Source organism: Corylus avellana, chromosome ca10 (genome assembly GCF_901000735.1).
Source record: "Corylus avellana chromosome ca10, CavTom2PMs-1.0".
Taxonomy (NCBI): Eukaryota; Viridiplantae; Streptophyta; class Magnoliopsida; order Fagales; family Betulaceae; genus Corylus; species Corylus avellana.
The window spans coordinates 2,208,028-2,234,095 of record NC_081550.1 but is presented as its reverse complement, the minus strand read 5'-3'; the positions used below and the strand labels follow the sequence as shown (position 1 = coordinate 2,234,095).

At 33.9% G+C, this 26,068-nt stretch overlaps 3 protein-coding genes across 3 annotated transcripts in view; 2 read left to right on the top strand and 1 right to left on the bottom strand.

Annotated features, from left to right (window-relative positions):
• Window positions 1-364: 364 nt before the first annotated feature.
• Window positions 365-1,268, bottom strand: LOC132163808 (uncharacterized). Its single transcript, XM_059574179.1, has 3 exons — window positions 827-1,268; window positions 687-742; window positions 365-581 (listed from the first exon to the last, which is right to left on the bottom strand). The coding sequence occupies exons 1-3, from the start codon at window positions 1,106-1,108 to the stop codon at window positions 365-367; spliced, it is 555 nt and encodes a 184-aa protein (XP_059430162.1). The 5' UTR covers window positions 1,109-1,268.
• A 7,691-nt stretch (window positions 1,269-8,959) lies between these two features.
• Window positions 8,960-22,788, top strand: LOC132164659 (xanthine dehydrogenase 1-like). The gene is made up of 14 exons (XM_059575201.1): window positions 8,960-9,346; window positions 10,756-10,855; window positions 10,993-11,101; window positions 11,899-13,404; window positions 13,757-13,999; window positions 14,146-14,460; window positions 15,320-15,559; window positions 16,453-16,737; window positions 16,857-17,078; window positions 18,501-18,662; window positions 19,276-19,410; window positions 20,809-21,045; window positions 21,264-21,437; window positions 22,311-22,788. Exons 1-14 carry the CDS (start codon window positions 9,217-9,219, stop codon window positions 22,551-22,553), a joined length of 4,101 nt encoding a protein of 1,366 aa, XP_059431184.1. The 5' UTR covers window positions 8,960-9,216; the 3' UTR covers window positions 22,554-22,788.
• Window positions 22,789-25,480: 2,692 nt separating this feature from the next.
• Window positions 25,481-26,068, top strand: part of LOC132163803 (extensin-2-like) — a gene marked incomplete at its 3' end in the record, with an annotated part of 9,617 nt that continues 9,029 nt past the window's right edge. The window contains exon 1 of the mRNA XM_059574174.1: window positions 25,481-26,067. Coding sequence (XP_059430157.1) covers window positions 25,481-26,067 — 587 coding nt within the window. The remainder of the gene's footprint in view (window position 26,068) is intronic.

The window sequence follows — 26,068 nt, the reverse complement described above, 5'->3', positions numbered from 1 at the left end:
ACATTTGGGGGAAAATGTAATGGTAGGGTTTTATTTGCATTAACCAAATGAGTAAAAATTCCCAAAAAAAAAAAAAAAAAAGCTTAAGAATTTTTCAGTTTTAGCCCGTTGATTCATAGATTTATAATATTTCATAGATTTATAATATATTTACCTTTTAAATAAAGCTAGGCCTTCTAGATAAATACCATATCAAGAATGAAAAATAAATGCATGGTTCCTTAATTTCTTTCCATGTCGATCTCTATGCATGTAAAATCATAAGACATGCATCATTGTCGTTTTTAAATAAACTAGCACCATAAAATAAAATTCAATTCCCAAAAGCCATAATAATGGGTTCAGAAATGACAGAAAATGACACTCAAATGAAATGGGTATGCGATCTTTTGCAGAAATTTGTGATGATCGTTGAGATAATCAAATTAAGTAATTCCTCTTCATTTGAGCCAACTACTTCAGAGTGCTGTAATTGCTCAATTGAACCAACATCTTCTTCATCCACAGTACTCCTCAATTCCTCTTCCTGTTGACTCAGTTCCACACTGCCAATCTTTCCACCATGGGCGGCAGGAAAGCAGCTGAAGCATATATAATACAGGGTAAAACAAACACAAATGCATGTATTTTTTAGCCAAAAAAGAAGACAAAAGTTTCAAAAAAATGCAAAACAATTGAGGACTTACGCTTGTTCCAAATTTTCCTGATGCAGAGGATCCTGCTCCTCACAGCCACCAGTTGCCTAGAGTACAAGATTTGTAGATCGTTAAGACAGAGACAGGACAACTATTGCGAAAACAGAAAGAAAACCCCGTTCTTGTCTTACCATAACAATGTTCTTCTCTTTGTCGACCAGATCCTTCAACCCCCCGATGCCCTTCTTTCTCCGCTGCAAAGCCTCGAACTTGGCCTCTGTCTTCACCTGGGATTTCTCCATAATCTCCATGAGTGGCTTTCTGGATTTCTCGAGGATCAGCAACGAGCGCTCGCATTGTTGGATCACTGCCTCGTAGCATGAAGGAACGTCGTCGCATTGGGAAAACGCGGCCTCCACTAGTTCCACGGCTTCGCTGAGAGACTGGAAGGTGTGATCGTATTCTTGAGCCATCAGGCGGTGGGGGATCGGTCGGCGGAGGGCGAGGGTGCAGAGGAGGAGGATTTGTTGCACAACAAATACATCTCAAGCTTATCTACACGTCTACGCTTTGAATTTGAATCCTAGTTAATGGTATCTTTTGCTTATTTCCTTATCTTCAACAATTCGAAACTTTGAATCGTATGTATTTGGATGCTCAACGTATTTTTGGAGGATATGATCAATTGTTTAAAGAAAAAGAAAGAAAGAAAAAAAAAGATTTATTAGGTGTTTAAAGAATTGATGATTTAACACTACTTAATTATGCTGCTAATTAATTGCAATGAGTTAATTAGTTCCTCATGAATGTTTTATCCTCAAGAAGAGCAACGGTTCAAGGATAGGATGTCACAACAAATTCAAAAGGTAAACTAACAAAATGCAAGATAAGTTTTCCAGAATTTCAAAGAAGTATCACCACCTATTATATTATGATGGAGTAATTCTTATAGGCTATTGTTACAAACAGTTTTAAACAACACAACATATTATTTAATATTTCTTTCAAGAAGGCAATATATATTGCCAAGCACAACCCAACCATCTGCAGCTCATTGTATCTTTCTTTCATCTTTGTATGCTAGCCTTAATCCCTTGGCCTCTAGGGTTTGTGACTTTTCTTGTGAAAGCAGCAGCACTTACCCATGAAGCATACTCCATTTTGATAACCCTCCGACTTGCAATCAAGTCCACACCTGTAAGTGTCGGTGCGAATTTTTTGCTTACTTCATAAGGAAATTCATGTCCACCTTCTACGATATGAGAAAGTTTTGAAGCCAATTAGACCGACAAAGAAAGAGAACTTTATTTGCTCAATATTCTCACGGTTATTGAAGTGATATTGTGAATTATAAAATAGTGTTAATTTTATAAATACAATTTCTAAAACACATACATATAGCATTATATTTTTTTTTGTATAACAATGTTTAGAGAAAATTTTCTTGATCTTTGAGTAAAATTCATCTATAAATCAATAAAGGTTTAGAGCTACTCAAAATTTAACATTGTAGGTGAAATATATATCAATGAGTGCAAATTTAAGAATGAGATAAATATGAATCATCAAGATTTTTAAATCACAAGTGAGATTTAATACGTGGAATATTTAATTAAAATAGGAGGTGAATTACAGAGACTGCTCTTATACCAAGTTAAATCACCAATTATTCCAAAAGCTTAACTTGCTAGGAAAAAGTAAATTTAATAATTTAATTTATATTCTAACATTCGCCTAACACATAGAATGATTAATTGAAATTGGATAAACCGTATATATATATATATATATAGCCAAAGTTAAATCATGTCAAATCACAATTTAACCCAAAAAGTTAAACTTATAAAAAAATGGTTGACTTAAGAATTTAGTTAATACTATGACAATAATTAGGAAAAAAAATTATATAACATGCACAATAATGACATGAACTACTTTTGGCTTGACATATTCCAAGTTAAAGGCTATATTTTATGCTAGGGTATAACAAAGAAAAATTAAAACTAGGGTAACGTCCATTTAACCCCTTCAAGCTACCACCTTAATGTTAATTTACCCCCCAAACTATCAATTGCGACAATTTACCTCCCAAACTACCAAAACAATGACAATGTACATCCAATTTTAACAAAATGACGAAATTACTCTTATTAAAATAAAAACAAAAGTATTAAAATTTAACTTTTTTTTTCAAAAATTTAAGGGTATTTTTGTCTTATTGAAAATTTTATATGGGTAATTTTGTCATTTTGCTAGCAATGGGGGGGTACATTTTCATTGTTTTGGTAGTTTGGAGGATAGATTGTCGTAATTGATAGTTTATGGGGTAAATTGTCATTGGGGTGGTAATTCGAGGGGGTTAAGTAGACTTTACCCTTAAAACTACTTATCTCCGTTTACAGGAAAGCCGAAGTTGATGAGGATAACAACGATAAAAATGGATATTATAATTTTAGCCATACTTTAGGAAGTATTTATATCAAAAGTTACTCTGTTTCAGGGTTGAATTATGCTAATACTTCATCAAGTTGTAAACGTGCCATCAACCATTGGATATTTCAAAGGGTTATTAAATTTGGGCCAAGAAAAAAAGGGACAAATTCCTTATTAACCTTTTGTGCTACTACATCGACAAAATAAGGTATATTTATAGTAAAAGTCACTTCGTTTTAGGCTTAGATTATGCTGACAAGCCATCAACTATTGGATATTTGAAGGGTTATTAGATTTGAGCCAAGAACAAAATTAAGAACAAATGCCTTATTAACCTTTTGTGCTACTACATTGCCAATTAGAGATTCTAAAACGTTTCTTCCATTTTTCTTTTGAAATTAAAATTTAGTATGCGTCAATTTGTTTAAGAAATCCTGTTTGACTGAAATGAGGTGGCCGAAACTACCCACAAAGGGTTTAGGGGATGCTAATGAGTCATTGGGGACCAATACACGTTCTTGATTTATAAAACTAATGCTATTCTCAAAAAACTTTTCTGCTTTTTGGCACCAAATGAGGATAATAATATTTATAGACCTTCAAAATTTGAGAATCTACAAGGGAATACTAATTAATGGGTCATTGGGGCCCAATATAAGTTCTTGATTTATAAAACTAATGCAATTCCCAGAAAGCTTTTCAGCTTTTTGGCACCAATTTCTGTGGTATATTGGGGAAGTTAGAAAATAATTAATACAGAGAGCCAAAAATAATAATAATAATAATAGGTGTCATTATTTATTTTGAGGAGCTATAAATGCATATAAATGTTTTATGTTTTCTTTCTTTCTGTATTTATTTATTTTAAAAAAAAATTTCTCCCTTTTCTCTAACTGATCAGGATGCTTTATTGAAGAGATAATTTTGTAAAGACTCATTCAGTGACCTACAACACCAAAAACAATATTGGTCGACCCATAAAGTCTTTGTTTGTAAGATAACAGTCTCATAATTTGAACAAAATTGAAGTTATTATCCATTTTCTCATTTGTAATCTGATTTTGTTCTGCAAACAGGTTGTATTTTGTTGGATATGTCTCCTTGTCTACTGCATCTTCATATTCTTTCAATGCTCTTCTCTCTTATCCTCATGGAAAGGAGACATATCCAAGAACCCTTCTTTTCAATGCATGTTCATTATCATTGTCAGTAACTATACAGTAATTGAATCCATGGGGCCACCTTTCTTATGCATAGATTGATGACAAGCTGAAACTACTCCCAAATGAAAGTAAAATGACATTCTCTGCTCTGGTGCCACCAATGTTCTTATTTTTCTCAGCAAGGCGATTTTTTTCAAGCTACAATATAGAAATTGTATGTTATTGAGACATTACTTTATTGTATACTACATTTTATATACAAGACAACGTTTGCCACAGTAAAAAGAAACAGGACAAAACCAGTAATACAAACCTCAGAAACTTTAGCCTTTCTGTGATCCTTTAATTTCTTCATTGATTTTCCCGGTCCTTGTCTTTCTCTTTTGTTAGTGTTCTTGGCATTAAGAGCAAGCTGTGTTAACAGAGCTTCTATTACAGCATTAACCTTCTCTGCAGCATCTTTGTTGACCAAATCCTCCAAACATGCCTATAAAGGAAAGATTTATTGATTTATCCCATAAACATCAAAACAGTAGCCAACAAAAAGGGTAAGAACATTCAAGGAAACAGTTCGACAGGATTATGGCATCAATTTGGTAAAGCTGCAACATTTGACATAGTAAAACAAGAATAGATTCCATATGAATTAAAATTTGCAATATACCCTTTTTTATTTTCTTATTTTGGATTTTAGTTTGCTCAATTAATTTTAATTTTTGTTTTTAAGAAAATCAGAGCATTTTAGGAAGAATGACAGAAAGTGGTCATGTGCACCGATGGGAAATCTAACGGTCACAAAGTGGTATTTTTGCCACATATTCGTAGTTTAATGTAGGGGTGAAAAAGCGGGCAAATAATAACCGCTTGCATCTGCTATCCGCACTTATTTGTTGTTCATATATAAATGAATAGTTTATGTGAATGCAGATAGCCGTTTTAGGGTATGTAGATGTGGATAATAATCGCATCTGCAAGCCCTTTATATATAACATATAAATCCTATATTTAATTAAATTCACTAAATCGACGTCATTTTGGATTTGATAAGTTTATGACTTTTAGGTTATGTTAGTTTTTTTTTTTTTTTTTTTCTTTCCTACTATCATCTCAAAGTCAACCTCACGCATCGCAAACATAACCTTCTTTTTTTTTGGTTGCGTTTGTAGTGTTATTGGATTTCACTCATGAGAAACTCTTACTCATATGATGTAGGAAGCGAAATAATGTATGAGATGAGAATTTCATGGCAAAATGATTAGCAAAAATGATATGAAAAATAGTGTTCAATTATAGATAATGTCTTTTTGTATTTACTAGAAGCAAACATTACAACTTTAAGGTGCAAAACGCTTATTAGTTTATATGTGAATAGTAGATAATAACCATATTTATTAACCACAATAATCGCACAGATACAAATAATAATTATACGATGAAGATGTGAATACCAAAACTATTATCCGTATTTTCACCTCTAATCATCATATATCAGCAAAGAGAGGAGGAGGAGGGATTCTCCCCCTTCCCCTTCTCCCCCCTCCTAATCCCTCCTCCCTTTTTGTGCATTTTTCCCTAGTTTTCTTTGTTTTTGTAGGTGTTTTTCGGCCAAAAATCAGCAACTCCGGCCGCTACCGCCTGCCCTCCAAGGTGCTGCCCTTCCCTTTTCCTCCATCCGCTCCACCACTGCCAACGTTTGCCAGTGCCCATCATCTCCTCCACTCTGGTCACTGCTGATTTGCTGGCTGTGTTGCTTGTTTTGTTTGTTTTGAATAATAGTTTTCTCTTTAGATCTGCTCTCATGAGCGATCTACGAAAAAAATGATGTAGTTTCTCAACCGTTTTGGGTTGATGAGGAGTAGATCTAGTCTTCTCAGGAGCAGATCTGTGCTTTTATGGCTATTTTTCTGCTGGGGCCGGGTTTTAACTATTTTTTGTTGTTTGTATTTTTGTTTGAATAAGGATTGTCCAGACTTTGGGTTGTGGATGTGATTTGTTTTCAAAGCGAGGAAGATGAGCTACTTATGTATTGAGTTGAGTTTGTTTGGAACAAATCTGGTGTTACAATTGAAAAATAGTCATAGGTTAGCAGATATTGATGTCATAGATAGGTCTTAAATGCTTGATTTTTATGTAAGCATCTATGATTTGTTACCTCGTAACTTCTTCCGCTATGATTTTTCCGAGCTTTTTGCTTTGTGATGTAAGAGTGTTATACTCGTGATCCTTCTTTAATGAGATTGAAATTTTTTCCAAAAAAATAAAAATAAAAAATTGCGACATGTGGCGTGAACTCATTTTTTTTAAAGGCTAAACCGGTTTTTTAAGGCATAATTAAGAGCATTTAATTATATTTCAATAATTTTCATTATATGTGATTTCATTAAGTTCAAAACTTTAATGTATGATATTATTTTCTTAAAATTTCTTACTTTCCAAAACTATATAAAGACAACATTTAGAATTTAAAAACATACTACATTAATTAACTATTCATAATCGGCCATATAAGTCATAAAGAATTAAAAAAATAAAAAAATAAAAAATCCTTTTTTTAAAAGGCTATTTTTTTTTTCTTTATACTTTTCATTTTAAACCGTGTATATCTATAGGAACAAAATTTTACTAAAAAAGTTGTTTATTTTCCTTTGTATTTTATTATTATTATTTTTTTCTAAATGTTCAAAATTTTATGCGTTTGATTTGTATTGAAATATTATAGATGCCACACTACAAATATTAAATATTCATGCTAATTTTCTATATTATAATCCATGTATTCTTCTTGCTATTTTTTTTTTAAACCGTCGTGTATATATATATATATATAAAACCATATATAAGATTTTTTTAACAATATATAGGATTTGGTGCTATGAAATTGGAAACAGATTACCAACGTGCTGATATGTTTTTTTTAATAGATATCACACTAAAATTTTTAAATATTCCTACTAATTTTTTATATTATAATTCATGTATTCTTCTTACTTTTTTTTTTTTATATAATTTTTCATTTTAAATCATATATACTTATACGAACAAAGATTTAGACATGTTTTAATGTATATGAGTTAAACTAAAATAAAGGCTCGTGTTTTACCTGATTTTTTGTTTTGTTTATATGATTTAGTTGATTTTCGACCATTTTTTAAAGTGTTTTTATGCTTTTGAAAGCAAAACAATGCAAACATTTATTTGATTAATAAGCATAAATCGAACATAAATACTTTCAAAAGACCAAAGAAATATTAAACATTGCACCTTATGTGAGGATTGATTTGATTGTGTTAAAGAGTTAGTAAAATATTTTGTTTTGTTTTGTATTCATAAAAAAAATATTTTGTTTAGTTTGCTTTGTATTTTTTTTTAGAATATTTAGAATTATATGAATTTTAATTTTCATTGAAATATAATAGGTATCAGACCAATAATATTAAAAACTAATGCTTTGATAATCAAAATCCACATGTTTTCATCTTGCTATTATTTTCATTTTAAACTACTCACATGAGAACAAATATTTTAACATTTTTACAAATATGTTGTAATGCATTTGAATATTTTATGAGATTTTTTTTTTGTTCGTTTGTGTTATACTCATAAAAAAATATTTTGTTTCTTTTTCTCTGTTTTTTTATTCTTCGAATGTTCATAAGTATACGATATTTGTATTGAAATATAATAAGTATTACACCAACAATATGATAAATTCTTACTAATTTTTATTAATGCTTTGATAATCAAAATCCAAGTTTTATTCTCACTATTTTTTTTTGGCTTTATATTTCTTTTTCATTTTAAACTACTCTAACCGGAACAAAGACTTTACCATGTTTTAGTTTATATAAATTAAATTAAATTCAATGATCTTATGTTTTAATTTTTTGAAAAATCAATCTTGATAATCTTTCATAAAATGGATCATTGACAGAGCAACTGCTCTGTCAATATAATATCTCTGATACAAGATGGACACTCCTCACTCCATTCAGTATCATTGACCTGTTGAAGGGCTAGTCGTGCTAATCCATGAGCCACCCTATTCCCCTCACGATGTACATGCTTAACTTGCCACCTAGAAAATTTATTTAAATTTAGCTTGGCATCATCAATCAGGTGTCCCACCTTACTATTGTTCAGCCCCTTCTCGTGGATAGCATCAGTAATTTGCTTTGCATCACCTTCGATAATAATATGCTGCACTCCTTTCTCTCTCCCAAATACAGTCCCGTGGTAGAATGCCAAAGCCTCAGCCACAACTGGATCCCATGAGCCCCTTTTTCTGATGCATTTTGCAGCTAAGAATATTCCTTCTTGATCACGCATGGCTAGACCGAAGCCCATCACTCCTTCTTTTTTATTCAAAGCTGCATCCACATTTATTTTAATCCACCCTGTTTCCGGTTATGTTTTAATTCATCTATGTGTGATTGTGTTATTAAATACATGTTCATTATAGTTAAAAAAAAAGTGCATATTCAATAATATACTGATGTATAACTTTTAGTATATCTTTTCATTCAAAGAGACATGATAATTTTTTTTATATGAAAAATAATATAGAGATGCATTTAAATTTTAAAATTAAATTATAAAAAAAATCACGCGCATATCTGACAGTGATACCCGTTGGTAACTGATGGGATTTTTATTTTTTTATTTTTTTATTTTTCCCTATAAAATGGGAACTCGTGGCCAAATTCATGAGTCTGAGCTTTTCCCTTTTCTCCTTATGGATTTTCTTATACACGTGTAGAAAGTAGAAACGATTAGATTGGGGACCGACTCTCTTGCATGACATCAGTCAAACAAAGAGAACGGAGTTTTCTCTGTTGATGAATTATCGTCTCCTACCAACTATTCCATTCAATTTCTTTACCAAAACTAAATCAAACGCAAAAAACTCCATAAACACACTTTGAGAATAGCGTAGCGTAAAAGGAACAGCGATAGTTTCTGTCTGATTTCGAATTCGAATTGACAACATGGGATCTTTGAAGGACAAAGATGACGAGCTGGAACAAGTCGGAGGGGAAGCGATACTGTACGTTAATGGAGTTCGTAGAACTTTGCCTGATGGGTTGGCCCACATGACTCTTCTGGAGTATCTCAGAGGTACAACATGGTTTCTCAAGCTATGATCCATTTCTCAGATAATTTTGTGATCTGGGTTTCTTTAGTTTGTTTGCTTGCTTAGAAATTAGAGGAATAGAAGAGAAAAGGGAAAGAGTTTTGAATTTTTGACTTAGTTTTGATATGATGTGGAATTGCCTAATATATATTGGGTTATTTGCGAATCAATCATAGTCTGGTGGTTCGCTCCACCTGAAGTTTCTTACACTTTTTGAATCATGCTTTTTTGATTTGAATTGCCTTATATGTGGGCTAGGCTTGAAAAGTATCTTTTACCATATCCCATTTTTTTGTCAGCAACCTAGAAAGGATTGACATTTGTTTCTGAGCTATGTTTATTTTTGATAAAGTTTAACATATGCTTTTGCTTTTCTTCAGACTTTAATTTAGAATCATTCACCTCCAGTTAACCGTAAGTTATGCTAGTTTTTTTGATAAAATGTAAGACTCTGTTTGGGTGCTAAGAAGTTTGATAAACGGAATGCTGTTTTATGTTCTTTGTTGATTTGTCTCCCCCGGATTTCTGGCAAGATTAAAGAAAGGAGTTAAATGGAAAAAAAGAAAAAGAAAAAGAAAAAAAGAATTCCTATTTTCCGATTCTAAAGCAATGTTTTTGTTGTGCTTAAAATAATCTGCTATTTTTATTTTCCCTGCCCCACAATTTATCGGCAACAGAGTAGCAGCTTACTAATAGAAGTTAAGGAACATCTTATTAATAATTTTTCTTTGATGTTCTGATAATATTTTCTAATGGTCGTTTGTTATAATGTAATCATCATTTCTAACATATTGTAGTATTCCAAATCTAATTGCCTACTTGATTGAGGTCAAAATCTTGGAAATTTGCAGTTTAAATTGCAGTACCACAAGAAATAGTTTATAATTGTGGCCGGTGCTTCTTTTGAAAGGGCTTTTTTCTAGCATAATTGAATTGCAGAGCTGATTGTTCTTTATGAAGCTCATCATACAATATGCTTTACTTGGACATAACTTTTGAAAAAAAAAAAAAAATGTTACTCTTTGGTTCTAAACTTGCATGTATTTCAAATGCCTGAGTTTAAGTTGTTTCGGGGTGGATATTTTATCTTTAATTTCATTAAAATGTTTTTTTTTTTAGTTCTTTCTTTTTCCTTAATTGCCCGTTCCTTTTCCTGTCTTATCCCTTGATTGCTTATTCGTTATAAATTTGGTGGCAATACATTGTTCTGTTATTGACTAAAATGTCTTCATCTTCATTTCTTTTTCTTTGTTTTATTATAGTAACAGTTTGAGCTCTGGTTTTATCATTTCTTCAAATGTTTATTATATACTTCCTCTTAGTGTCAGTGTATGTAGTCCTCTATGGGGAAAAACCTCATCATAAAACTCCATTTTCCATTTTGGCAATAAAGATATTGGTCTGACGGGGACAAAGCTTGGCTGCGGAGAAGGTGGTTGTGGAGCCTGCACTGTTATGGTTTCTCATTATGATAAAAATTTGAGGAGATGCGTGTGAGTCTCTCTCTCTCTCTCTCTCTCTCTCTCTCTCTCTCTCTTGCTCTCTCTGTCTGCATGTTTGCCTCTCATGTCTCCTTCCTGTGAGGGGTATGTTAGGAATTGAAAATCTTGTTCTGATAGCTCTCTTTCAGGCACTATGCTGTAAATGCATGCTTGGCTCCTCTTTATTCTGTAGAAGGGATGCATGTTATTACAGTGGAGGGAGTAGGGACCCACAAACATGGCTTGCACCCAATTCAAGTAATATTCTCTGCTTTTCATGATTGTATCTACTCCTGTTGAATTTTATTATTGTTGTTATTATGTTATTAATATGCTCAGTTAGTAATAAAATTTTTTTGTCATTAATAATTCAAAATATCTGTATAATGAGCTATTCAGAAATCTATTTCCATCATTGGAATTTTACAATATTTTGCTAATGGAGTAGAGAATTTAGATCTGGTCCAGAACTTCCCCCCCTCGTTTTCTTTTTGCCTCTTACAGGTAAGACAATAAACTTTTTCCTGTTGTTGTGGAATTAATCTAAATTGGTGCAATATGTATGTGTATGATTTGTATCAGAAAGGAATGTAGCGCTTAGTAATTTCATCACGAGTGTTTTCTCTAGAGATGAAAAGATAAAGATGTATTAATAAATTTAACAATTCATCTTGATATAATTGCAAAACCAGTTTCTTCAAAGCATTGGGAAATTATTCTCTTCTAGAGAAAGTTGCTCATACCTTGTAAACCTAGTAGCTAGATTCAGAAAAAAACCCTAGTAGCTAGCATTTTAGTTGATCAATTTGCTCTGCTCTTGAAAGTGCAGAAGTATAGTTATGTTTATTTTGAATCTCAGGTTACTGCGGGGTCAGTTGAATTCTGGCTGTTGAGCTGGAGTTTTTGTTTGGAACTGTTTTTACAGTTGTGTTTAGTAAAATCTTCATTAATTGAAAGTTTATTTTGAATCAAACTTATTGCAGTTATTTTCTTTGGTGTTGAGTTTGACTTACTGAGGTCATCAACCATATTTGTTTGTCCACAATGTTCTGTAGGAATCATTGGCACAATCTCATGGCTCACAATGTGGATTTTGTACTCCTGGTTTTATCATGTCCATGTATGCATTACTAAGGTCATGTCAAACACCACCTAGTGAGGAGCAGATTGAAGAATGCCTCGCTGGAAATTTGTGTCGATGCACAGGATACAGACCAATCGCTGATGCATTTCGAGTCTTTGCCAAAACAAATGATGTTCTATACTCTGATATCTCTTCACTAAACCTTCAAGGAGGTGATTCTGTTTGTCCTTCTACTGGTAAGCCGTGTTCATGTAGATCAAAATCTCCAAGTGGTACAGACTCCACCAAACAAAGTATGCCTTGTAATGATAGGTATGAACCTGTCTCTTACAGTGAGACAGATGGAAGCAGATATACAGAAAAAGAGCTTATCTTCCCCCCTGAGCTATTATTGAGGAAATTAACTTATTTGAATTTGAGTGGATTTGGTGGGCTGAAGTGGTATCGACCCGTAAGACTTCAACATGTGCTAGAGTTAAAAGCAAAATATCGAGATGCGAAGTTATTGGTAGGTAATACTGAAGTAGGAATTGAAATGAGGTTGAAGAGAATGCAATATCAGGTTTTGATCTCTATTATGCATGTGCCTGAACTTAATGTATTGAGTGTTAAGGATGATGGCTTAGAGATAGGCTCTGCAGTAAGGCTCTCTGAACTCTTGAATGTTTTCAGAAAGGTTGTAAAAGAGCGTGATGCTCAGGAAACCTCTTCCTGTAAGGCCTTCATTGAACAGTTGAAATGGTTTGCTGGAACACAGATAAAAAATGTTGCATCTGTTGGTGGGAATATATGTACAGCCAGTCCGATATCTGATTTGAACCCTCTTTGGATGGCTGCTGGTGCAAAGTTTCGAATCATTGATTGTAAAGGAAACATTAGAACGGTCATGGCTGAAAATTTCTTCCTGGGTTATCGTAAGGTGGATATGGCAAGTGATGAAATCTTACTTTCTGTATTCTTACCTTGGACTAGGCCCTTTGAGTACGTGAAAGAATTTAAACAGGCTCACCGTCGAGATGATGATATTGCAATTGTAAATGCTGGGATGCGTGTTTATCTTGCGGAAAAATGTGAAGACTGGATTGTTTCAGATGCTAGCATTGATTATGGTGGTGTTGCTCCACTCTCCCTTTCTGCAGTGAAAACAAAAGAGTTTCTCATTGGGAAGTATTGGAACCAGGAGCTGTTGAAGGGTGCTTTGAAAATTTTGCAAAAGGATATCTTTCTAAAGGAAGATGCTCCTGGTGGGATGGTGGAATTTCGGAAATCTTTAATACTTAGTTTCTTTTTCAAATTTTTTCTATGGGTATCTCATCAAATAAATGGAAAGAAATCCATTGAGAATGTACAATTATCACATCTATCTGCTATACAATCATTCCACCGCCCACCTGTTATAGGAAGTCAGGACTATGAAGTTAGGAAACATGGGACTGCTGTGGGTTCTCCTGAGGTTCATCTCTCATCAAGACTTCAGGTATGTACATGGGAAAAATTATAGTTTGTATGGTGTTGTATCCATGTTGATCTATCAAATGTTGATATGCATTTCTCTCTGTATTTTATAATAGAAATTTGCAGGTATGAGGCTTGCATAACTTCTACTCTGTTTCTCTTCATACTCATCACATGTGGACATTTGGAAATTTGTTCACATTTGCAGAGTATGAGGAGATTATCTTCTCATTTGTTGATTGTCTTAAATTGGGTTTGTCTTTATCTTAAATCATGTAAAAGTGCTTGAGTTGGTAGTTATTGTCTATATAATTATTCTTAGTTGATAAAGTGTATCATCATGATATTTTTGTTGATATAATTACTTCTTCTAGGTTACAGGAGAGGCAGAATACACTGATGATACACCGTTACCACCTAATGGTTTGCATGCTGCATTGGTATTGAGCAGAAAACCTCATGCCCGTATTCTTTCAATAGATGACTCAGGAGCCATGGCTTCACCTGGTTTTGCAGGCATATTTCTAGCTAAAGATGTGCCTGGCGGTAATGATATTGGAGCAGTTATCCATGATGAGGAACTATTTGCTACAGAATTTGTCACTTGTGTGGGTCATGTATGAAGCTTCCTGAATAAATTTTTTTAATCTAATTTAATGTTCATTCATTTGGGTGCACTCTTCTTTTTTCTATGGGATGTTTTGGATATCCCTTATCCTATTTCCTTTTTAATCCATGGAACTATGTATGAATCTGTATGCAGGTTATAGGAGTTGTTGTTGCTGATACACATGAAAATGCAAAACTAGCCGCAAGAAAAGTTCATATTGAGTATGAAGAGCTCCCAGCCATCTTATCAATAGAGGATGCCATCAATGCTAAAAGTTTCCATCCTAATACCGAGAGATGCTTGAGAAAAGGGGATGTGGATCTCTGTTTTAAATCCTCTCAGTGTCACAGGACCATAGAGGGGGAGGTTCAAGTGGGAGGTCAAGAACATTTTTACTTAGAGCCACATAGCAGCTTGATATGGACAACGGATGGTGGCAACGAAGTTTATATGATCTCATCCACCCAAGTAAGTTAGCTTGTCACCTCTATTTCATAGACTTATCCAAGCCATGGGCTTCTCTGAACCAATTCCGATTTAATAAGATATCTGATGAAATAGAATATGAATTGAGCCGCTTTTTGCAGTATTTAGCTTCTTTACTACAAACTTCTGGATATATTCTGCTATATGAGTGTATTCTGTTGTTATGAAACTTAGGGATTTTGTATCAGCTGAATATTTGTGTGGAAACGCAGGATGTTTACATAATAAATAAGAAGTTCAACATTGGCTTTACAACATTCTTATTCTTTAGTTGGATTAATTGGCATGATGAAATTTTCCCAGCAATTCATTTATAGAATAAAGATTTGGCATTACTTTTACCTGATCAAAGTGATGGGCTTCGATATTCTGATTCTTCTTTACATATATGTCCATTTGATATCTGCCATAGTCTTCCCAGGTGCCCAGCTGTTTACTGCTCCTAGTTATTGTTTTAAAGTAAATGCATCTCTTGTGGTTAATTTTCAGATTGTAGAGTCTATGTTAGCAATTCTTGCACATCTGTTTGTCGGCATGTGTTGGTTCAAAGCCACAGAAGTGACCTCTCTGATAGTTATTGCTTACTACCTTTTGTAAAGCTTTCTGAAGGCTGCCTCTTATAAAAACCTTTGTACTCACTGTATATATTTATGGTATGTTTTGTCTCTTGTCACTGGTCTGCACATATTTCTTCTGTATTAGCAATATTGTTGTGAAAAGTTTCAAATTTCACTGCCTAGAAGCTTATTAGTTGCCAACGTCAACTCGGATGCCTCAAAGATGGTTCTCGTATTGCTTAACATTTTTCTATTTTAAGATCACAGTACAACACTTTGTGCAGGCCCCTCAGAAGCACCAGAAGTACGTTTCTCATGTTCTTGGTCTTCCAATGTCAAAAGTGGTTTGTAAAACCAAGCGAATTGGTGGTGGATTTGGTGGGAAGGAGACAAGATCAGCTTTTGTTGCTGCTGCGGCTTCTGTACCATCATATCTGTTGAATCGACCAGTGAAATTGACATTAGACAGGGATATAGACATGATGATAACTGGGCAGCGGCATAGCTTTCTTGGGAAGTACAAGGTATCATATTCGTTACTCTAATTTGATTATGCTGTAGAATCCGTATACTTAAGTTCAACAATTAGTTCTATTTCTACAAGACCACTTGATAATGTTTAAGATGAATTCTGAACATAGATATGTGCTAAAGGATTCAGTTTTGTTTTAGTTTTTGAATTTCTTTGACAAACATGAAAGAAGGATAAACCGATAGAGAAGAGTTTTCGTTCAACTCCATATGTTAAGATGTTGGCTTTTAGTATATAGAGGCCTGATGACATCTTATCATATGGTTTTTTACCAGATGTAACCAAAATCTTTTAAATCTGGTTTTACTCTTGCTTGTGTTTGAAGTGGAAAAAAAGTAACCTCAGCTTTCAGCAGCACATATTAATTTAGCATCTATCCTAGAACATGGTTTTTATTAAAATTTGACCAAAATTATTTAATATCATTTAAGTCTTGCTTCTGTTTGAAGTAAAAAGTAAGAGGGTGTTGCTGGTTGTACGAAGGCTTCTTTTATTTATTTTTTATTTTTAATATTTCGTGTAAGGAAATGGAGAAGAAGAGGAGTGTGAAAAAAAAAAAAAACTGTAGCTCGTGCATATGTTGAATTTTTCTATAAACTGTTGCTCCTCTAATTCTTTTCTATTTTTTGTTTTCTTTTTGTTTCTTTTTATTTTGTTTTAAATCTTGTCGTTAAAGATAATGTATTCAGCTGAAATTGACCCTTAGGCTGTGTTTGTTTCGGCATAAAATGTTTTCTGTAATTTCTGGTGTTAGTTGCGGCATGTGGGTGAAAGATGTTGGTCAATGGAAAACAATTTCCAATTCAGAATATTTCAACCAACTTTTCTTTTTTTATTGAAAGTTGATGTAATGGAACAAAATAATGATGAAATGGCATGACTTAGGTCGGGTTCACAAATGAAGGAAAAGTGCTTGCACTGGATCTTGAAATCTACAATAATGCTGGAAATTCACTGGACCTTTCTCTTGCTGTCCTTGAGCGTGCTATGTTTCTCTCGGATAATGTCTATGAGATACCTAATGTCAGGATTATTGGAAGGGCTTGCTTCACCAATATCCCCAGTAACACTGCCTTTCGAGGATTTGGTGGTCCTCAAGGCATGATTATTACTGAAAATTGGATTCAAAGAATTGCAGTAGAACTTGAGAAAAGCCCGGAAGAGATAAGGGTAAGTTATATAGTCTCCTTCATTTGTCATTCTTTTGATATGGCTGCTGTTTATAATCACTACCCTCATTGTTCTTAATTGTTTTTCCTATTGAATTTGTCATTTGGGTTTCTTATTAGGAAAATAATTTTCAAGGTGAAGGTTCAATATTGCACTATGGCCAACAACTTCAACACTGTACCTTGGCCCCGCTCTGGAACGAGCTGAAGTTATCTTGTGACTTTTTGAATGCCCGTAATGAAGTTAACCAGTTCAATGCTAACAACCGGTGGAGGAAGCGTGGAATCACTATGGTTCCAACCAAATTCGGCATATCCTTTACGACTAAGTTTATGAACCAGGTAACATGTGAAACAATATTAGTTGTTAGTTCTAGAATCATGATTGGTGTTTTATTTTTAATCACATAAAGTGGCTCTATATGGAATTATTGGCATCTTTGGGGATCAGTTTGGTTGTGTGCTCTGAAAGAAGTATTGTTACTTGAGAGGATAGGATATGCTCCTGCTGCATGAGAGCAGGGGCGTGACTGTCAGAGATGAGTCTAGGTGAAGTTCCTGTATTTATAATTTCTTGGTTCATATAACCTATGCTAGCGAAACAGGATAGAACTCCCTTGGATATGAACTGGGAGATGAGGCACTTCTGCTCCAAAATTTTGCTTATATATTTTTCTTCTTCACTTTGAATCTATTGATTGGACAGAGATCTTTGGGGTAAGATTTCTTGTCTGATGCCTGATTTGATTATTATGTACTAGAGGGTGGTGCATACTGTGTGTTTTCCTTTCCACATATCAATTCTCCCATCATGTTTCAATTAATCCAACCTGCTTGAATTGCAGAAATGTGTAGTGGGCGTCATGGATGAGGTGGCACAACTTAAGTTATTGAAAGTTTGAAACTTCCATTTTACCATTTAATGGTTGTATTGGATTGTTGTATATTCTAAATGTTGCATGATCTAAATATTAACAAATTCATTTATTAAATGAATAACTATTACATGCCACTCATTTGTTTCCTTTGCTCTTTTCTTTGCTTTTGTGTTTTGTGTTTTTTTCTCTTTATTATTTTTTTTCTGTTCTTTTTTCTTATTTTAATCGATGCATCTATGAACTCACTAATTAATTTTTTCTTTTTATTGTTTGTTTTTACCATTATTCTTTTGATTCCTTAAATTGCTATTTAAATTCAAAATGTTTTATTTTAGTCTTGCCACTATGAAATTCTTGTGTTATTTTAAAATGTATGAAAACCTATGGATACACATAGCTGTGTGATTTAAGAGAAAAATTTTGCACATTTATCTTTCTTGAAACCTCAATAGTACGTTTGCACATTTAAGAGCATGGTTTTGAAACATGGAACCAAGGTGTATGATTGACGTGTGCTGCATATTCTGCACGGTATTATGTCTATGCTCCTTCTTGAAGTGTTAACTGCAGTCTGTTTTGTCATTCCAAATTTTGATACAGTTTGTTTCATCATTCCAAGTTCTGATGAGTTCTTGGATGCAAAATACATCTTTAACTTGCTTCACGTGATGCATTGAATTCATTCTTATCATTTTTTCAAGTCTTAACATTTTCCTAGAACGCACGTATTGATCTGTTCTGAATATTTACAGATGTTTCAACCATTTCATTGCTGGTGGAATTGGTTTTGTGTTTATTATTTTGGGATATGACTCTTGCATTCTATGTTTATTACGAAATCATGTTAACAGAATCCTGATTATGCAAGTTTTCCTATTCACTGTAGGCTGGTGCTCTTGTTCATGTTTATACTGATGGAACTGTTTTAGTTACACATGGAGGTGTTGAAATGGGACAAGGTTTACATACAAAAATTGCTCAGATTGCTGCTTCTGCGTTCAATATCCCTCTCAGTTCTGTCTTTATATCAGAGACAAGTACTGACAAGGTAATCAGCCCTGTTTTTGTTAAAAGTTTTTCATCTTGTTTCTTGCAAAGTAATTTACTGTTGACCACATTCGGTGGAAAAACCTCCTTGGTACTACTGGTGGGACATTGCTTGGCTGTTCCTGTTAGCTAAGTATTAGAAATGTTGAATACAATGGCACGAATGTATAATACTTTTCCTTATATTTATAGAAAGCCTTGATGTATGTGAGATGATGATGGAATCAAACATATAGGAATTCCGTATGCCTATCTGACATAGAGAGCTGCCCCATTTTAAGAGAGGATGCCCCTTCCACTTGCTTCTATTTTTCAGAACAATTCAAAAGGAAAATGTGTTTGTGCTTTCTAATAGATTCTGAAGCTCTCTGTATTGGCAGTTTTGTGACAAGATATGTTTTCTGTCACCAGTCTCCGTAGAACCATTTAATAACATTATTTTAAGTGGAAGGAATTTATTCTTACAAGATTCTGCATGTGAACTGGAAATAGATCATGGATTGCTTTAGAATTAAATATAGTCTTGAATTCTTTTATGCTTCATGCATAAATACATATATTGTATACAGAAACAATCATATATTCATTTTGTTTTCATGGTGGTACTGAGTCAGGTTCCCAATTCATCACCGACAGCTGCTTCTGCAAGTTCTGATATGTATGGATATGCAGTTTTGGATGCATGTGAGCAAATAAAGGCAAGAATGGAGCCCATTTCTAGACAAAATAATTTCAGCTCGTTTGCTGAGGTACCTTCATTTTCATAATTTTACATAAAATTACTGCACCAACCCTTGGATGATCCAATCATCAAGTGTATGATCTGTTTCTTTTTATAGAATGGATAAGTTCCTTTTCTTCCAAGAGCAACAAAGAAATGGTTAATGAAAAGGAGAACATAGTATTTGATGTGAATGATATCTTAGATGTATAGTATTCTTCTCCTGTGTTTTATTATAAATAGTGAGGTTATGAAAAAAAAAGTAAGTTTGAGTTTGTTATGTGTAAGAAAATGTTTGTTGGAATTCCTGCAAATATATATTTTTAGTAAGTAATTTCAATATCATTAAATAAGCGCAAAGGGGTGCAACCCTAGTACATATGGAGTATACAAGAGAACCCATAATCTGAAGAAAAAGATGAACACAAGTTCAAAAAATCTTCAAAACTAAAGACAAGCAAACTGTGATGTGCAAATATCCAAGTACAGAAAGTGTTGAACATATCTAACACCGAAGTCTCGACATCTTTAAAGCTCGGAGCATTCCCTTCTTGCCAAAGGCACTACATTAAACACAATGGAGCCAACCTCCATACTTCCATAACTCTGCCACACCCTACTTGTCCTTCACAACTGACCAACAAATCAATCACCCGTTTCTAGGCTGATTAAGAATGGAATTCCATAACTCTTGCTAATCCACAATAAATTAGCAAGTGATTAATGGACTCCCCATTCTTCTTGTACATGCACCACCACTCAACCACCACAACATTCCTCTTTCTCAAATATTCCAGCACTAATATTTTCCTTAAGGCTGTTGTCCACACAAAAAATGCCACCCAGCGAGGGAGCCTTGACTATCCATATACTCTTCAATGGAAAAGGGGATCCTTTCGGACTAATTGACACTTGATAAAACGATTTCACTTCAAACTTGCTCGTTTTGGAAGGGCTACATCCTATTCTATCCTTATCTCCTTCTCTTAGTCTAAAAGACTCAAAGAAAGATAATACCACCTCTACCTTCCAATCCTGAACTGGTCTAGTAAAAATCCAATGAATAGTCCTTTCTCAAAACTGCAAGTTATTTGCCACCCACGCATCCTTTCTTTGTGCAATACTGAACAAATCCAGATAAGATATCTTCAACGGACTATCCTCACACCATACATCATGCCAAAAACTACCCTTTGGTCGCCAAGTAAACTGTTCGGAATGCAATTGATTGTAGAATTGCACTGTATGCTCCTTTATTTCAGTAGCTATAGAAGACATGGAACGGTTGATGACTAAAGAATCCATGTTGTATAGCTTCTCTTTATCATTAACTTGTTAACTCCAAGTAAGGTTTTATACTGGCCTCCTTTCTTTTTGTGGGAAATTTTCTAATGATGAGAACTTTGTTGTTTTCAATTATTCCCAGCTGGCAAATGCATGCTATATGGAGCGAATAGATCTTTCAGCACATGGATTCTATATTACACCTGAAATTGGCTTTGATTGGAGTACTGGTCAAGGACACCCATTCAAGTACTTCACATATGGTGCCGCGTTTGCAGAGGTTGAAATTGATACATTGACTGGAGATTTTCACACAAGGGCAGCAAACATTTTCTTGGATCTTGGATATTCTCTCAATCCAGCAATTGATGTTGGACAGGTTCTTTTCTTTTAATTTCCTTTTTCATTTTCTCCTTCATTTTATTCTAAGGTGTCAAGTTATTATGACACCTTTATGCAGGACCTGCAAATTTTAGCTTTTCTTTTTAAATTTATTACTATTAATTTTTTTTAGAAAAAAAAAAAAAAATTGGATTAGTACATCTTTGAATCACATTATCTTCTCATGATTTGGTGCATGCTTTGATATTCTAACAGATTGAAGGAGCCTTTATCCAAGGTGTAGGTTGGGTAGCCCTAGAAGAACTAAAGTGGGGAGATGCAGCTCATAAGTGGATCCCACCTGGCTGCCTTTACACATGCGGGCCTGGAAGTTACAAAATTCCTTCTATGAATGATGTCCCCTTCAAGTTCAATGTTGCCCTTCTGAAGGTACACTCAACTAATTGCTTCTCAATTACCTTTGTCAAAAAAGTGCAAGAGTGGGGAGGGGGGTGGGGTTGCATCCTGATGTTCCAAATAACTGAATATACCTTTATGGTTGGTTGTTTTGATATGGAATCATCTCTATTATCATAAAGAGTCTATGCAAACCTGGAGATTAGGTTGAAAACGAAAAACATAATTAGAAATAATATCGTCAATTAAAGCAAGTGTTGAGAACCCCCATACTTATATGATGTGAAAAAACACAAATATGTATTGTACTTGAGGGATCCCATTATAGAGAAAGAAGAGATGCTTTTAGGCCATAATGTAAGCATGCAATTAATTATCTCACTTTAGGGATGGATAAGGTGGGAAAAGGAAAAAACATATATGTACTATGATTTTGTCATGGGGTTTCTAAAAATTAATTTAATAAACCAAGTTAACAGCAACTGCATCAAAATTCCAAAACTGTCAAAACGTTTCAAGTACAAAAAATCTTTACTAGCCTATGCTTTCCATGATTGTACCAATATGGCTCTTCTGACGTACATTTCTAGCCAAGTTGAATCAATTATTTTTGCCATGCATCTGTCAAACCTAATAAAGCAACAACATAATGGTATAGGAATGAAATTCTGTTGCTTATATCCTGGTTTCTTAAATGATGAGTCCCATTTGGTAAGTTTAAGTAGATCATATTATCTTTGCTGGTAAGAGCTGCGATTTTTTCGATTTGAACTTTTAATTTCAAAATTAACTTATTGGCTTCCCATGCATTTCATGAGTTAGCTGCAGTGCAGCTACTCAATTAAATCTTAGTTTTTTTTTTTTTTTAAACTTCTCTGGCTTATGTGTTTCTTTGCTAATTGACAGGGTCATCCAAATGTGAAGGCTATCCATTCATCTAAAGCTGTTGGAGAGCCTCCCTTCTTTCTGGCCTCTGCTGTCTTTTTTGCCATCAAAGATGCCATTATGGCTGCAAGATCTGAAGTGGGTTGTAATGACTGGTTTCCTCTGGATAATCCAGCAACACCTGAACGCATCCGAATGGCTTGTTTGGATGAGTTCATCACACCATTGATTAGCTCTGATTTCCACCCAAAGCTCAGTGTTTGATCCACATTTGCAATATTAATATCCTGAAAGTTGAAAATTTCACTCCACGGTTCTATAGTTTTAGCCATACCTCTGTTAGACAAGGCAAAGGAAGGGAGGACACCCTTCTTTTAACAACTAACAAGTTAATCAAGTAAAAAAATGGTTACTCTCATGTTAATTAGCATGGTGCAAAATGTAATTACAAGCAGTTATTCTAGGACAAGTCAATAAACTCAGGCAGATATTTTTTTCTTGTGTTTTTTTTTTTTCTTTTTTTTTTTTGGTGTATTATAGAAAAGCAAGTTAATGCTACTATATATGTCCTGCATGAGAGTATGTAAATAATGTAATAATATAAATAATTCTATGAACTCCTGAGGATGAGGTGAATGGCGGAGTCAGAATTTAAGTAATCGATTTTCTGTTTTGTCTGCGGCCCCCCACCCTCTCCCCTCAAAAAAGCTGAATAAGTTATCCAAAAAAGAAAAACAATAAAGCCACTGAATTAATAATCAACATAATGTGCTTATAAAAAATAATAATCAACATCTACTTTGCTGGGAGGAAAAAAAAAAAAAAGTTGTGAAAATGTGTCACGTTATGAGGAGAAACCATTATATATATATATATATATATATATATATATATATATATATATATATTTCAAAGGGCCGGCCTTGGGTTTAAAAAATTCTATAAACTTCGAATCTTCATTAGAATTATGTTATGAGAGGCTCATATATATATATATATATATATTAGGGGTAACTTCACTTTCAATTTCTGAATTACCATGTGATTTGACAAGTCTTCTAAGCTTCAAAATTTCTTAATTTGAACTCTTGAATTTTTAATTTTAGTTAATTTGATTCACTCTGTCAGATTTTAAACATTAAAAGTGAGACAATGATATTTATACTCTTGACTTTTTGATAAAATTTTAAATTAACTCTTAATTTCAAATTAAATAAAAAAAAAAAAAAAAAACAAAAATTAGGGATATTTTGGTCTTTTTAGATATTTCAGTTAATGACTAAATTTGACGGACATGTTCAAATTGACTGCAATTGAAAGTTGTAAGGTTCAAATTGAGAGGTTTTGAAGTTTGAAGAGAGTTTATCAAATCACGTAGTAATTCAGAAATCTAAAGTGAAGTTACCCCTATACATTAATTTTAGAAGGGTCCATGCATGAAGTTTCATTTTCATGGGACCTTTTATTAGACAATTTTCATAATTTAAAGAATTGACTAGGCCCCTCTAAAGTTTCAATATTCGATCTACAGTTACTTTTAAATAAAATAAAAATAAATTCCACGTTTTAGACATATGGACAAAATAAAGCAATCATTTGGAGAATATTATATATCAAGATAACAGATGCAAAGAACGAGGAAGAAATCTCCTTCTGAAGCCTTTGACTCTCCTTTATTTTTATTTTTTATTTTTAAAAAGTCTTATTATACAGGCCATTAATAATCGTTGAAGCTGCAACCTGCACTCTTCCTTGGAATTAACACCAAGCTCAATAAGAAAAATTAATTTCAAATGGCTAACATAATATATAGTGTTACGTACTTTGACCATTTCATTCTGATGGCGATAATGTAATCAATTTGTAACATGCTAGCACTGCGACCATTTCACTCCAAATGTTGATAATGTAATCAATTCGTAACATGCTACCACCATGACCATTTTTTTCGAACTACTTCTTCACATTGACTTCGAAATATCCTATTCAAAATATGTTTATGTTTATACGCAAGTATAACCCTTCAATTCCCACGACGAATTTGTTTTCTTTAATGAAAACAAGATTTTTAAAGTCGTAGTTAAGCGTTATAAATGAGTGCTTTTGAAAAACGCACCAGTTGCCTGTTGCTAGAAAACGTGAATCCACTTTTTTCAAACTGTCATTTTTTTTAAACGAATTCTCGAATGGGATATTTTTCACGATTTTGTTTAAAAACGCATGTTTAGTCTACGCAATCGTGGGCCAAACACATTCTTAATACATAATCTATATATTAAGAAACGGTTGCGGGTATCAAAATCATGCATTACAACTTGATTAGAGAGAGAGGATGCATAGGAACATTGAAAACGAGTCATATGAAAGACAATTTGGCATAGGTTTCAAAGTTTCATACCTCTTCACGCGGTTATCTTCTACACAAATTGCTTCTAAATGTCTCTTCATTTCTCTAATCATTAATAGTCATTGTCGGCAGTGAAGAGCTGTGAAGCCAAAGAACTGGTAATTGTCTTGAAATAGTCATTGGATTAATGATAATTAGCTGACTTTATATCATTGTCAATATATATATATATATATATATATATATATATATATATATATATTTGGCAAATTAAACTTGGTAGTAAGCCATTGAAAACTTTTCTAATCTTTTAAACAATGCTTCCACACCATGTTAGAAAGTGTTGGCCAATAATCGAATAAAAAAGATGCTTTCATAGGCTTGATGCATATTGGTGATGACTGGCCAGTTCTACCTCACAAATTGGAAAATCTTCAAATTTAATCAACTGTTATTGATGAATATTTCTTGAGTCAACCCTCTCTCTCTCTCTCTCTCTCTCTCTCTCTATATATATATATATATATATGAATATGGAGATTGCATTGCTCAGCTGGACAATTTCAAGGCATATAAGCACACGACTCATTAAGCTGGAGCATTCAGATCCCATTGTATTTAATTAGAAAAAAAAAAAAAGAAAAAAAAGAAAGGAAAATTTCAAACCTAAATTATTGATTGGTTAGAGGTTGGAAGCATCATATACTCTTAAACAAATGCTCTACTCATTGAGGGGATGGCTATATAAACTGTGAGCCTCTTGTGAGAGCTCAATCACAAGTAGTCTAAATCTTCCAGGCATAGAAGTCACCTAAACTAGGGGCAGTTCTAGTGTTGCTCAAAAATGGCCAATCTTTGGCCTCACTTAGTCTATGCATTGGCATTAATCTTATTTGCCACCAATGTAGCAGCCAATGAGAAGCCTTACATTTATGCATCTCCACCTCCGCCGCTTTACATTTACAAGTCTCCTCCACCACCACCTTACTATTACAATTCACCACCACCAAAATTCCATTACCCTCCACACCACAAGAAGTCTCCCCCTCCACCACCATATTACTATGATAACTCACCCCAACCACCTCCTTACTACTACAATTCACCACTACCAAAATTCCATTACCCAATACCTCCAAACCACAAAAAGTCTCCCCCTCCACCACCATATGACTACTATAAGTCACCTCCACCATCATCACCATATCCTCCTCCTCCTTACATCTATATGTCACCGCCACCACCCTCACCATCCCCTCCACCTCCTTATATTTACAAGTCACCACCGCCGCCATCTCCCTCATCACCTCCTCCTCCATCTCCATCTCCATCGCCACCTCCTCCCTATGTCTATAAGTCACCGCCTCCACCATCTTCATCCCCACCTCCTCCGTATATCTACAAGTCACCTCCTCCTCCATCACCATCACCT

Bases quoted from the DNA above. Each gene is read 5' to 3' on its own strand.
- LOC132163808 (XM_059574179.1), bottom strand. From the start codon at position 1,108: ATGGCTCAAGAATACGATCACACCTTCCAGTCTCTCAGCGAAGCCGTG. The intron at 743-826 runs GTAAGACAAGAA...CTTGTACTCTAG, and splicing joins AAGAGAAGAACATTGTTATG to GCAACTGGTGGCTGTGAGGA. The intron at 582-686 runs GTAAGTCCTCAA...TATATGCTTCAG, and splicing joins CAGGAAAATTTGGAACAAGC to CTGCTTTCCTGCCGCCCATG.
- LOC132164659 (XM_059575201.1), top strand. From the start codon at position 9,217: ATGGGATCTTTGAAGGACAAAGATGACGAGCTGGAACAAGTCGGAGGG. The intron at 15,560-16,452 runs GTATCATATTCG...GGCATGACTTAG, and splicing joins GCTTTCTTGGGAAGTACAAG to GTCGGGTTCACAAATGAAGG. The intron at 21,046-21,263 runs GTTCTTTTCTTT...ATATTCTAACAG, and splicing joins CAGCAATTGATGTTGGACAG to ATTGAAGGAGCCTTTATCCA.